This window comes from Engystomops pustulosus, chromosome 9 (genome assembly GCF_040894005.1).
Source record: "Engystomops pustulosus chromosome 9, aEngPut4.maternal, whole genome shotgun sequence".
NCBI lineage: Eukaryota > Metazoa > Chordata > Amphibia > Anura > Leptodactylidae > Engystomops > Engystomops pustulosus.
The window spans coordinates 102,111,900-102,127,676 of record NC_092419.1 but is presented as its reverse complement, the minus strand read 5'-3'; the positions used below and the strand labels follow the sequence as shown (position 1 = coordinate 102,127,676).

The following is a 15,777-nucleotide window of genomic DNA, read 5'->3' as shown; positions in this document are numbered from 1 at the left end:
TCGTCTCGAATAACGAGTACCCGAGCATTTTAGTGCTCGCTCATCTCTAATAATGAGCCATTACCCTGGTATGAGGGCAGCGGGTCACATGTCCTCCTGCCAGTCTCACCATGACATGAGGTTTGCTTTCCTTCTATGTAGGTGGGCATCAGGGGGTATAGATGGAGGAGAGGGAATATACTGAGGGTGCGGCTCTGTCCATAGATTCTATAAGGCCATATGGATATCGTATAAAGGAAGCCCCCAATTGAGACGCCCGCTATAAACCACAATGGAGATCGAATTCAGTGACCTGACCCTCTTACACAACACACGGTGGGCATAATCTTTAGTACAGAATTTCATACAATTTGGCAGCTGATCTGCAGGCTCCACCGTATGGACGACAGCAGCGCATCCTGTATCCATCTACTATAGATCTCAGTGCAAGGACGGCACATATACAGCTGTGTGACTGCCTTAGGGTCCATTCACACAGAGGAGTTTTGGAGGAGGACTGATATCTCAAAATGCGATGCCGAGCCTCTCTTTTCGGCCAGCTAAACTAAAGCAGGCGCAGAAGAGAATAACCAAAAATACAAAGGTTATGGGGTGGATTAGAGTACAAGGACGGTTTATTAAAACTAAATTCCAATATAAAAGTACTGGACAGTACAAATCTTTATGATGAGAACTTTGTACCCCTCCTCCTGTGATGATGATAAGGGGGCGTCCAAAGTCGAAAATGGCACTTTTTTTTGCCATTTTAAAAAATATTAAAAATGTAATAAAAAGTGATCAAAATGCCGTACAGTCCTAAAAATTGTGACATTGAAAATGTCATCAAAAGTCGCAAAAAATTACACCACCCACAACTCCGTACACCTAAGTATAAAAAAGTTATTAGCGCCAGAAGATGGAAATTTAAAAAAAAAATTTGTACAGGAGGTTTTTAATTTTGTAAATTTATGAAAACATTATAAAACCTATACAAATTTGTCATCCCCGTGATCGCACCGACCCAAAGAACAAAGTAGACATGTCATTTTGGTGTATAGTTAAAGACGTAAAATCCAAGCCCCCAAGAAAACATTTCACCATTTCCGCTGCATTTGGAATTTTTTTCCTGCTTCTCAGTACATGGGATGGAATATTAAATACCATCACTATGAAGTGCAGTTTGTTACACAGAAAACAAGCCCTCACACAACTCTGTACATGGAAAAGTTATAGATTTTTGAAGGTGGGGAATGAAAAATTTAAATGAAAAAAACAAACAGTGGGGAGCATTGGGTGACATGGTACATATAGTGGGGAGGATTGGGTGACATGGTACATATAGTGGGGAGGATTGGGTGACATGGTACATATAGTGGGGAGGATTGGGTGACATGGTACATATAGTGGGGAGGATTGGGTGGCATGGTACATATAGTGGGGAGGATTGGGTGACATGGTACATATAGTGGGGAGGATTGGGTGACATGGTACATAGAGTGGGGAGGATTGGGTGGCATGGTACATATAGTGGGGAGGATTGGGCGACATGGTACATAGAGTGGGGAGGATTGGGCGACATGGTACATATAGTGGGGAGGATTGGGTGGCATGGTACATAGAGTGGGGAGGATTGGGTGACATGGTACATATAGTGGGGAGGATTGGGTGACATGGTACATAGAGTGGGGAGGATTGGGTGACATGGTACATATAGTGGGGAGGATTGGGTGACATGGTACATAGAGTGGGGAGGATTGGGTGGCATGGTACATAGAGTGGGGAGGATTGGGTGACATGGTACATAGAGTGGGGAGGATTGGGTGACATGGTACATATAGTGGGGAGGATTGGGTGACATGGTACATAGAGTGGGGAGGATTGGGTGACATGGTACATATAGTGGGGAGGATTGGGTGACATGGTACATATAGTGGGGAGGATTGGGTGACATGGTACATAGAGTGGGGAGGATTGGGTGACATGGTACATAGAGTGGGGAGGATTGGGTGTCATGGTACATAGAGTGGGGAGGATTGGGTGGCATGGTACATAGAGTGGGGAGGATTGGGTGACATGTTACATAGAGTGGGGAGGATTGGGTGGCATAGTACATAGAGTGGGGAGGATTGGGTGACATGTTACATAGAGTGGGGAGGATTGGGTGACATGGTACATAGAGTGGGGAGGATTGGGTGACATGGTACATAGAGTGGGGATGATTGGGTGACATGGTACATATAGTGGGGAGGATTGGGTGGCATGGTACATATAGTGGGGAGCATTGGGTGACATGGTACATAGAGTGGGGAGGATTGGGTGACATGGTACATATAGTGGGGAGCATTGGGTGACATGGTACATAGAGTGGGGAGGATTGGGTGACATGGTACATAGAGTGGGGAGGATTGGGTGACATGGTACATAGAGTGGGGAGGATTGGGTGACATGGTACATAGAGTGGGGAGGATTGGGTGGCATGGTACATAGAGTGCGGAGGATTGGGTGGCATGGTACATAGAGTGGGGAGGATTGGGTGACATGGTACAGATAGTGGGGAGGATTGGGTGACATGGTACATATAGTGGGGAGGATTGGGTCACATGGTACATATAGTGGGGAGGATTGGGTCACATGGTACATATAGTGGGGAGGATTGGGCGACATGGTACATAGAGTGGGGAGGATTGGGCGACATGTTACATATAGTGGGGAGGATTGGGTGACATGGTACATAGAGTGGGGAGGATTGGGTGACATGTTACATAGAGTGGGGAGGATTGGGTGGCATAGTACATAGAGTGGGGAGGATTGGGTGACATGTTACATAGAGTGGGGAGGATTGGGTGACATGGTACATAGAGTGGGGAGGATTGGGTGACATGGTACATAGAGTGGGGAGGATTGGGTGACATGGTACATATAGTGGGGAGGATTGGGTGGCATGGTACATATAGTGGGGAGCATTGGGTGACATGGTACATAGAGTGGGGAGGATTGGGTGACATGGTACATATAGTGGGGAGCATTGGGTGACATGGTACATAGAGTGGGGAGGATTGGGTGACATGGTACATAGAGTGGGGAGGATTGGGTGACATGGTACATAGAGTGGGGAGGATTGGGTGACATGGTACATAGAGTGGGGAGGATTGGGTGGCATGGTACATAGAGTGCGGAGGATTGGGTGGCATGGTACATAGAGTGGGGAGGATTGGGTGACATGGTACAGATAGTGGGGAGGATTGGGTGACATGGTACATATAGTGGGGAGGATTGGGTGACATGGTACATATAGTGGGGAGGATTGGGTGACATGGTACATAGAGTGGGGAGGATTGGGTGGCATGGTACATAGAGTGGGGAGGATTGGGTGACATGGTACATAGAGTGGGGAGGATTGGGTGACATGGTACATAGAGTGGGTAGGATTGGGTGACAAGGTTTCATAGAGTGAGGGGGATTGGGTGGCATTGTACATAGAGTGGGGAGGATTGGGTGGCATGGTACATAGAGTGCGGAGGATTGGGTGACATGGTACATAGAGTGCGGAGGATTGGGTGACAGGGTACAGAGTGCGGAGGATTGGGTGACATGGTACATAGAGTGGGGAGGATTGGGTGACATGGTACATATAGTGGGGAGGATTGGGTGACATGGTACATATAGTGGGGAGGATTGGGTGACATGGTACATAGAGTGGGGAGGATTGGGTGACATGGTACATAGAGTGGGTAAGATTGGGTGACAAGGTTTCATAGAGTGAGGAGGATTGGGTGGCATGGTACATAGAGTGGGGAAGATTGGGTGGCATGGTACATAGAGTGCGGAGGATTGGGTGACATGGTACATAGAGTGTGGAGGATTGGGTGACAGGGTACAGAGTGCGGAGGATTGGGTGACATGGTACATAGAGTGGGGAGGATTGGGTGACATGGTACATATAGTGGGGAGGATTGGGTGACATGGTACATATAGTGGGGAGGATTGGGTGACATGGTACATATAGTGGGGAGGATTGGGTGACATGGTACATAGAGTGGGGAGGATTGGGTGACATGGTACATAGAGTGGGTAAGATTGGGTGACAAGGTTTCATAGAGTGAGGAGGATTGGGTGGCATGGTACATAGAGTGGGGAGGATTGGGTGGCATGGTACATATAGTGGGGAGCATTGGCTGACATGGTACATAGAGTGGGGAGGATTGGGTGACATGGTACATAGAGTGCGGAGGATTGGGTGACAGGGTACAGAGTGCGGAGGATTGGGTGACATGGTACATAGAGTGGGGAGGATTGGGTGACATGGTACATATAGTGGGGAGGATTGGGTGACATGGTACATATAGTGGGGAGGATTGGGTGACATGGTACATATAGTGGGGAGGATTGGGTGACATGGTACATATAGTGGGGAGGATTGGGTCACATGGTACATAGAGTGGGGAGGATTGGGTGACATGGTACATAGAGTGGGGAGCATTGGCTGACATGGTACATAGAGTGGGGAGGATTGGGTGACATGGTACATAGAGTGGGGAGGATTGGGTGGCATGGTACATATAGTGGGGAGGATTGGGTGACATGGTTACATGGAGTGGGGAGGATTGGGTGACATGGTACATAGAGTGGGGAGGATTGGGTGACATGGTACATGGAGTGGGAAGGATTGGGTGGCATAGTACATAGAGTGGGGAGGATTGGGTGACATGTTACATAGAGTGGGGAGGATTGGGTGGCATAGTACATAGAGTGGGGAGGATTGGGTGACATGTTACATAGAGTGGGGAGGATTGGGTGACATGGTACATAGAGTGGGGAGGATTGGGTGACATGGTACATAGAGTGGGGAGGATTGGGTGGCATGGTACATAGAGTAGGGAGGATTGGGTGGCATTGTACATAGAGTGGGGAGGATTGGGTGGCATGGTACATAGAGTGGGGAGGATTGGGTGGCATGGTACATATAGTGAGGAGGATTGGGTGACATGGTACATAGAGTGGGGAGGATTGGGTGACAAGGTTACATAGAGTGGGGAGGATTGGGTGACATGGTACATAGAGTGGGGAGGATTGGGTGACATGGTACATAGAGTGGGGAGGATTGGGTGACATGGTACATAGAGTGGGGAGGATTGGGTGACATGGTACATAGAGTGGGAGCATTGGGTGACATTTGTACATAGAGTGGGGAGGATTGGGTGACATGGTACATAGAGTGGGGAGGATTGGGTGGCATTGTACATAGAGTGGGGAGGATTGGGTGGCATGGTACATAGAGTGGGGAGGATTTGGCGACATGGTACATAGAGTGGGGAGGATTGGGTGACATGGTACATAGAGTGGGGAGGATTGGGTGACATGGTACATATAGTGGGAAGGATTGGGTGACATGGTACATAGAGTGGGGAGGATTGGGTGGCATGGTACATAGAGTGGGGAGGATTGGGTGGCATGGTACATAGAGTGGGGAGGATTGGGTGGCATGGTACATAGAGTGGGGAGGATTGGGTGTCATGGTACATAGAGTGGGGAGGATTGGGTGGCATGGTACATAGAGTGGGGAGGATTGGGTGGCATGGTACATAGAGTGGGGAGGATTGGGTGACATGGTACATAGAGTGGGGAGGATTGGGTGGCATGGTACATAGAGTGGGGAGGATTGGGTGACATGGTACATAGAGTGGGGAGGATTGGGTGGCATGGTACATAGAGTGGGGAGGATTGGGTGGCATGGTACATAGAGTGGGGAGGATTGGGTGGCATGGTACATAGAGTGGGGAGGATTGGGTGACATGGTACATATAGTGGGGAGGATTGGGTGTTATGGTACATAGAGTGGGGAGGATTGGGTGACATGGTACATATAGTGGGGAGGATTGGGTGACATGGTACATAGAGTGGGGAGGATTGGGTGGCATGGTACATAGAGTGGGGAGGATTGGGTGACATGGTACATAGAGTGGGGAGGATTGGATGGCATGGTACATAGAGTGGGGAGGATTGGGTGGCATGGTACATAGAGTGGGGAGGATTGGGTGGCATGGTACATAGAGTGGGGAGGATTGGGTGGCATGGTACATAGAGTGGGGAGGATTGGGTGGCATGGTACATAGAGTGGGGAGGATTGGGTGGCATGGTACATAGAGTGGGGAGGATTGGGTGACATGGTACATATAGTGGGGAGGATTGGGTGTTATGGTACATATAGTGGGGAGGATTGGGTGACATGGTACATATAGTGGGGAGGATTGGGTGGCATGGTACATATAGTGGGGAGGATTGGGTGTTATGGTACATAGAGTGGGGAGGATTGGGTGACATGGTACATAGAGTGGGGAGGATTGGGTGACATGGTACATATAGTGGGGAGGATTGGGTGACATGTTACATAGAGTGGGGAGGATTGGGTGACATGGTACATAGAGTGGGGAGGATTGGGTGACATGGTACATAGAGTGGGGAGGATTGGGTGACATGGTACATAGAGTGGGGAGGATTGGGTGACATGGTACATATAGTGGGGAGGATTGGGTGGCATGGTACATATAGTGGGGATGTCAGGCATATTTTATTAGATAAAATCGTACACTTTTCCCCCGCTTGTGGACCACCAGTCAGGCTGGAGACAGATGTAGAAGTTGCTTTGTGGCTTATTTTATACATGTGTAGATGACAGGTCAGACGTCAGACTGGATGGACTGTTCCCCATGTGTGTCTCCTCCGCAGAGGTGTCTGTATATTACTGGTGTGTGTCCTGTGTGAGGCTGTGTCAGGGCTCCTGGGCCCGGGCTCCATGTTATATAACCCTCAGCCCATGGCCGGGGCCCTGACATGACAGCATCACCACAGAAGATGCAGCGCGCACTGATCCGCATCTGGAGCCGCAGCACCAAGGTCATCCACCCAGTCCATCCTCACATGACAGACCTCGCTCCTCTATAACACACTGACAGGACCCCCAGCTCCCCCGGGTTATCCCCGTTCTCCTCCCACCCCCAGCCGGCTCAGCCTCTTCCCGCCACGCCCGATACTTTCGCCGGCTCCGGAGGCTGCAGGCAGGGACTACTTGTCGTCGCGGAGGCGGATAGGGCGGTGCTGCCGCAGCCATCTTTGGTCCATTACATCTGAGGCTGCGGCTGCTGAGTTGTGTGTTGGCGGCTCCGGGCACCTGCACCATGGATGAGGAGTACGATGTCATCGTCCTGGGCACCGGCCTGACAGTGAGTATGCCCGGGGCACAGTGCCATAGGGATATATCATACAGCGCACCCCCGGGCAGTGCCCGCACAGCATACCTATATCCTAGATCCAGTGCTCATGGATCACACAGGACGGGCTGCCGCCAGTGCCACCGGGATCCTCCGTCATGTCTGACATCCAGGATGCGCGGATCCCCGGGGCCTGAGGCGGCGGCGGCCATTGTGCCCTCTCCTTGGTGCTGAACAGGTTAATTGTAACCTAAGCAGCACCCACCATGTGACACCCAGCAATCATAGGAGAGAGGAGGCAGGGGGGATCAGGATGGTATGGTACATAGAGGAGGATCAGGGTGGTATGGTACATAGAGGAGGATCAGGATGGTATGGTACATAGAGGAGGATCAGGATGGTATGGTACATAGAGGAGGATCAGGATGGTATGGTACATAGAGGAGGATCAGGATGGTATGGTACATAGAGGAGGGATCAGGATGGTATGGTACATAGAGGGGGATCAGGATGGTATGGTACATAGAGGAGGATCAGGGTGGTATGGTACATAGAGGGGGATCAGGATGGTATGGTACATAGAGGGGGATCAGGATGGTATGGTACATAGAGGGGGATCAGGATGGTATGGTACATAGAGGGGGATCAGGATGGTATGGTACATAGAGGAGGATCAGGATGGTATGGTACATAGAGGGGGATCAGGATGGTATGGTACATAGAGGAGGATCAGGATGGTATGGTACATAGAGGAGGATCAGGGTGGTATGGTACATAGAGGGGGATCAGGATGGTATGGTACATAGAGGAGGGATCAGGATGGTATGGTACATAGAGGAGGATCAGGGTGGTATGGTACATAGAGGGGGATCAGGGTGGTATGGTACATAGAGGAGGGATCAGGGTGGTATGGTACATAGAGGAGGATCAGGATGGTATGGTACATAGAGGAGGGATCAGGATGGTATGGTACATAGAGAGGGATCAGGATGGTATGGTACATAGAGGAGGGATCAGGATGGTATGGTACATACAGGGGGATCAGGATGGTATGGTACATAGAGGGGGATCAGGATGGTATGGTACATAGAGGAGGATCAGGATGGTATGGTACATAGAGGGGGATCAGGATGGTATGGTACATAGAGGGGGATCAGGATGGTATGGTACATAGAGGAGGATCAGGATGGTATGGTACATAGAGGAGGATCAGGGTGGTATGGTACATAGAGGGGGATCAGGATGGTATGGTACATAGAGGGGGGATCAGGATGGTATGGTACATAGAGGGGGATCAGGATGGTATGGTACATAGAGGAGGATCAGGATGGTATGGTACATAGAGGAGGATCAGGATGGTATGGTACATAGAGGAGGATCAGGATGGTATGGTACATAGAGGGGGGATCAGGATGGTATGGTACATAGAGGAGGGATCAGGGTGGTATGGTACATAGAGGAGGATCAGGATGGTATGGTACATAGAGGGGGATCAGGATGGTATGGTACATAGAGGGGGATCAGGATGGTATGGTACATAGAGGAGGATCAGGATGGTATGGTACATAGAGGGGGGATCAGGATGGTATGGTACATAGAGGGGGATCAGGATGGTATGGTACATAGAGGAGGATCAGGATGGTATGGTACATAGAGGAGGATCAGGATGGTATGGTACATAGAGGAGGATCAGGATGGTATGGTACATAGAGGGGGGATCAGGATGGTATGGTACATAGAGGAGGGATCAGGGTGGTATGGTACATAGAGGAGGATCAGGATGGTATGGTACATAGAGGAGGATCAGGATGGTATGGTACATAGAGGGGGGATCAGGATGGTATGGTACATAGAGGAGGGATCAGGGTGGTATGGTACATAGAGGAGGATCAGGATGGTATGGTACATAGAGGGGGATCAGGATGGTATGGTACATAGAGGGGGATCAGGATGGTATGGTACATAGAGGAGGATCAGGATGGTATGGTACATAGAGGGGGGGTCAGGGTGGTATGGTACATAGAGGAGGATCAGGGTGGTATGGTACATAGAGGAGGATCAGGATGGTATGGTACATAGAGGAGGATCAGGATGGTATGGTACATAGAGGAGGATCAGGATGGTATGGTACATAGAGGAGGGATCAGGATGGTATGGTACATAGAGGGGGATCAGGATGGTATGGTACATAGAGGGGGATCAGGATGGTATGGTACATAGAGGAGGGATCAGGATGGTATGGTACATAGAGGAGGATCAGGATGGTATGGTACATAGAGGAGGATCAGGGTGGTATGGTACATAGAGGAGGATCAGGGTGGTATGGTACATAGAGGAGGATCAGGATGGTATGGTACATAGAGGAGGATCAGGATGGTATGGTACATAGAGGAGGATCAGGATGGTATGGTACATAGAGGAGGATCAGGATGGTATGGTACATAGAGGAGGATCAGGATGGTATGGTACATAGAGGGGGATCAGGGTGGTATGGTACATAGAGGAGGATCAGGATGGTATGGTACATAGAGGAGGATCAGGATGGTATGGTACATAGAGGAGGGATCAGGATGGTATGGTACATAGAGGGGGGATCAGGATGGTATGGTACATAGAGGAGGATCAGGGTGGTATGGTACATAGAGGGGGATCAGGGTGGTATGGTACATAGAGGAGGATCAGGATGGTATGGTACATAGAGGGGGATCAGGGTGGTATGGTACATAGAGGAGGATCAGGATGGTATGGTACATAGCGGAGGATCAGGATGGTATGGTACATAGAGGAGGATCAGGGTGGTATGGTACATAGAGGAGGGATCAGGATGGTATGGTACATAGAGGAGGGATCAGGATGGTATGGTACATAGAGGGGGATCAGGGTGGTATGGTACATAGAGGAGGATCAGGATGGTATGGTACATAGAGGAGGATCAGGATGGTATGGTACATAGAGGAGGATCAGGGTGGTATGGTACATAGAGGAGGGATCAGGGTGGTATGGTACATAGAGGGGGATCAGGATGGTATGGTACATAGAGGGGGATCAGGATGGTATGGTACATAGAGGGGGATCAGGATGGTATGGTACATAGAGGAGGATCAGGATGGTATGGTACATAGAGGGGGATCAGGGTGGTATGGTACATAGAGGGGGATCAGGATGGTATGGTACATAGAGGAGGGATCAGGGTGGTATGGTACATAGAGGAGGGATCAGGATGGTATGGTACATAGAGGAGGATCAGGATGGTATGGTACATAGAGGGGGATCAGGGTGGTATGGTACATAGAGGGGGATCAGGATGGTATGGTACATAGAGGAGGGATCAGGATGGTATGGTACATAGAGGAGGGATCAGGATGGTATGGTACATAGAGGAGGATCAGGATGGTATGGTACATAGAGGGGGATCAGGGTGGTATGGTACATAGAGGGGGATCAGGATGGTATGGTACATAGAGGGGGATCAGGGTGGTATGGTACATAGAGGGGGATCAGGATGGTATGGTACATAGAGGGGGGGTCAGGATGGTATGGTACATAGAGGAGGATCAGGATGGTATGGTACATAGAGGAGGGATCAGGATGGTATGGTACATAGAGGAGGATCAGGATGGTATGGTACATAGAGGAGGATCAGGCTGGTATGGTACATAGAGGGGGATCAGGATGGTATGGTACATAGAGGGGGATCAGGGTGGTATGGTACATAGAGGGGGATCAGGATGGTATGGTACATAGAGGGGGGGTCAGGATGGTATGGTACATAGAGGGGGATCAGGATGGTATGGTACATAGAGGGGGATCAGGGTGGTATGGTACATAGAGGGGGGGTCAGGATGGTATGGTACATAGAGGGGGATCAGGATGGTATGGTACATAGAGGGGGATCAGGATGGTATGGTACATAGAGGAGGATCAGGGTGGTATGGTACATAGAGGGGGATCAGGGTGGTATGGTACATAGAGGGGGATCAGGATGGTATGGTACATAGAGGGGGATCAGGATGGTATGGTACATAGAGGGGGGATCAGGATGGTATGGTACATAGAGGGGGATCAGGATGGTATGGTACATAGAGGGGGATCAGGATGGTATGGTACATAGAGGAGGATCAGGGTGGTATGGTACATAGAGGGGGGGTCAGGGTGGTATGGTACATAGAGGGGGATCAGGATGGTATGGTACATAGAGGGGGATCAGGATGGTATGGTACATAGAGGGGGATCAGGATGGTATGGTACATAGAGGGGGATCAGGATGGTATGGTACATAGAGGGGGGATCAGGATGGTATGGTACATAGAGGAGGATCAGGATGGTATGGTACATAGAGGAGGGATCAGGATGGTATGGTACATAGAGGAGGATCAGGGTGGTATGGTACATAGAGGAGGGATCAGGATGGTATGGTACATAGAGGGGGATCAGGATGGTATGGTACATAGAGGAGGATCAGGATGGTATGGTACATAGAGGAGGATCAGGATGGTATGGTACATAGAGGGGGATCAGGATGGTATGGTACATAGAGGGGGATCAGGATGGTATGGTACATAGAGGGGGATCAGGATGGTATGGTACATAGAGGGGGATCAGGGTGGTATGGTACATAGAGAGGGATCAGGATGGTATGGTACATAGAGGAGGATCAGGATGGTATGGTACATAGAGGAGGATCAGGATGGTATGGTACATAGAGGGGGATCAGGATGGTATGGTACATAGAGGAGGATCAGGATGGTATGGTACATAGAGGAGGGATCAGGATGGTATGGTACATAGAGGGGGGATCAGGATGGTATGGTACATAGAGGAGGATCAGGATGGTATGGTACATAGAGGGGGATCAGGATGGTATGGTACATAGAGGGGGATCAGGGTGGTATGGTACATAGAGGAGGATCAGGATGGTATGGTACATAGAGGAGGATCAGGATGGTATGGTACATAGAGGGGGATCAGGATGGTATGGTACATAGAGGGGGGATCAGGATGGTATGGTACATAGAGGAGGATCAGGATGGTATGGTACATAGAGGAGGATCAGGATGGTATGGTACATAGAGGAGGGATCAGGATGGTATGGTACATAGAGGAGGATCAGGGTGGTATGGTACATAGAGGGGGGATCAGGATGGTATGGTACATAGAGGGGGATCAGGATGGTATGGTACATAGAGGAGGATCAGGATGGTATGGTACATAGAGGGGGGATCAGGGTGGTATGGTACATAGAGGGGGATCAGGATGGTATGGTACATAGAGGGGGATCAGGGTGGTATGGTACATAGAGGAGGATCAGGATGGTATGGTACATAGAGGAGGATCAGGATGGTATGGTACATAGAGGAGGATCAGGATGGTATGGTACATAGAGGAGGATCAGGATGGTATGGTACATAGAGGGGGATCAGGGTGGTATGGTACATAGAGGGGGATCAGGATGGTATGGTACATAGAGGAGGGATCAGGATGGTATGGTACATAGAGGAGGATCAGGGTGGTATGGTACATAGAGGGGGATCAGGGTGGTATGGTACATAGAGGGGGGATCAGGATGGTATGGTACATAGAGGAGGGATCAGGGTGGTATGGTACATAGAGGAGGATCAGGATGGTATGGTACATAGAGGAGGATCAGGATGGTATGGTACATAGAGGAGGATCAGGATGGTATGGTACATAGAGGGGGATCAGGATGGTATGGTACATAGAGGAGGATCAGGATGGTATGGTACATAGAGGAGGATCAGGGTGGTATGGTACATAGAGGAGGATCAGGATGGTATGGTACATAGAGGAGGATCAGGATGGTATGGTACATAGAGGAGGATCAGGGTGGTATGGTACATAGAGGAGGATCAGGATGGTATGGTACATAGAGGGGGGATCAGGATGGTATGGTACATAGAGGAGGATCAGGATGGTATGGTACATAGAGGAGGATCAGGGTGGTATGGTACATAGAGGAGGATCAGGATGGTATGGTACATAGAGGGGGGATCAGGATGGTATGGTACATAGAGGAGGATCAGGGTGGTATGGTACATAGAGGAGGATCAGGGTGGTATGGTACATAGAGGAGGATCAGGATGGTATGGTACATAGAGGAGGATCAGGATGGTATGGTACATAGAGGAGGATCAGGATGGTATGGTACATAGAGGGGGGATCAGGATGGTATGGTACATAGAGGAGGATCAGGATGGTATGGTACATAGAGGAGGATCAGGGTGGTATGGTACATAGAGGAGGATCAGGATGGTATGGTACATAGAGGGGGGATCAGGATGGTATGGTACATAGAGGAGGATCAGGATGGTATGGTACATAGAGGAGGATCAGGGTGGTATGGTACATAGAGGAGGATCAGGGTGGTATGGTACATAGAGGAGGATCAGGGTGGTATGGTACATAGAGGAGGGATCAGGATGGTATGGTACATAGAGGGGGATCAGGATGGTATGGTACATAGAGGAGGATCAGGATGGTATGGTACATAGAGGAGGATCAGGATGGTATGGTACATAGAGGAGGATCAGGATGGTATGGTACATAGAGGAGGATCAGGATGGTATGGTACATAGAGGAGGGATCAGGATGGTATGGTACATAGAGGAGGGATCAGGATGGTATGGTACATAGAGGGGGATCAGGGTGGTATGGTACATAGAGGAGGATCAGGATGGTATGGTACATAGAGGGGGATCAGGATGGTATGGTACATAGAGGGGGGATCAGGATGGTATGGTACATAGAGGGGGATCAGGATGGTATGGTACATAGAGGGGGGATCAGGATGGTATGGTACATAGAGGAGGGATCAGGATGGTATGGTACATAGAGGGGGGATCAGGATGGTATGGTACATAGAGGGGGATCAGGATGGTATGGTACATAGAGGGGGATCAGGATGGTATGGTACATAGAGGAGGATCAGGGTGGTATGGTACATAGAGGGGGATCAGGATGGTATGGTACATAGAGGAGGATCAGGATGGTATGGTACATAGAGGAGGATCAGGATGGTATGGTACATAGAGGAGGATCAGGATGGTATGGTACATAGAGGAGGATCAGGATGGTATGGTACATAGAGGAGGATCAGGATGGTATGGTACATAGAGGGGGATCAGGGTGGTATGGTACATAGAGGGGGATCAGGATGGTATGGTACATAGAGGAGGGATCAGGGTGGTATGGTACATAGAGGAGGATCAGGATGGTATGGTACATAGAGGGGGATCAGGATGGTATGGTACATAGAGGAGGGATCAGGGTGGTATGGTACATAGAGGAGGATCAGGGTGGTATGGTACATAGAGGAGGGATCAGGGTGGTATGGTACATAGAGGAGGATCAGGGTGGTATGGTACATAGAGGAGGATCAGGATGGTATGGTACATAGAGGAGGATCAGGATGGTATGGTACATAGAGGAGGATCAGGGTGGTATGGTACATAGAGGAGGGATCAGGGTGGTATGGTACATAGAGGAGGATCAGGATGGTATGGTACATAGAGGAGGATCAGGATGGTATGGTACATAGAGGGGGATCAGGATGGTATGGTACATAGAGGAGGGATCAGGATGGTATGGTACATAGAGGAGGATCAGGATGGTATGGTACATAGAGGAGGATCAGGATGGTATGGTACATAGAGGAGGATCAGGATGGTATGGTACATAGAGGGGGATCAGGGTGGTATGGTACATAGAGGAGGATCAGGATGGTATGGTACATAGAGGAGGATCAGGGTGGTATGGTACATAGAGGAGGGATCAGGATGGTATGGTACATAGAGGGGGGATCAGGATGGTATGGTACATAGAGGAGGGATCAGGGTGGTATGGTACATAGAGGGGGATCAGGGTGGTATGGTACATAGAGGAGGATCAGGATGGTATGGTACATAGAGGAGGATCAGGATGGTATGGTACATAGAGGAGGATCAGGGTGGTATGGTACATAGAGGAGGGATCAGGATGGTATGGTACATAGAGGGGGATCAGGATGGTATGGTACATAGAGGAGGATCAGGGTGGTATGGTACATAGAGGAGGATCAGGATGGTATGGTACATAGAGGAGGATCAGGATGGTATGGTACATAGAGGAGGATCAGGGTGGTATGGTACATAGAGGGGGATCAGGGTGGTATGGTACATAGAGGGGGGATCAGGATGGTATGGTACATAGAGGAGGATCAGGATGGTATGGTACATAGAGGAGGATCAGGGTGGTATGGTACATAGAGGAGGATCAGGGTGGTATGGTACATAGAGGGGGGATCAGGATGGTATGGTACATAGAGGGGGATCAGGATGGTATGGTACATAGAGGAGGATCAGGATGGTATGGTACATAGAGGGGGATCAGGGTGGTATGGTACATAGAGGAGGATCAGGATGGTATGGTACATAGAGGGGGATCAGGGTGGTATGGTACATAGAGGAGGATCAGGATGGTATGGTACATAGAGGAGGATCAGGGTGGTATGGTACATAGAGGAGGATCAGGATGGTATGGTACATAGAGGAGGATCAGGATGGTATGGTACATAGAGGAGGATCAGGGTGGTATG

At 49.7% G+C, this 15,777-nt stretch overlaps 1 protein-coding gene across 1 annotated transcript in view; it reads left to right on the top strand.

The window, feature by feature from the left end:
• The first annotated feature begins 7,041 nt into the window (after positions 1-7,041).
• The window catches only part of GDI1 (GDP dissociation inhibitor 1), a 31,932-nt gene continuing 23,196 nt past the window's right edge, over positions 7,042-15,777 (top strand). Inside the window, exon 1 of the mRNA XM_072124937.1 lies at positions 7,042-7,199. Within this exon, the coding sequence (XP_071981038.1) occupies positions 7,155-7,199 (45 nt within the window). The 5' untranslated portion in view covers positions 7,042-7,154. The remainder of the gene's footprint in view (positions 7,200-15,777) is intronic.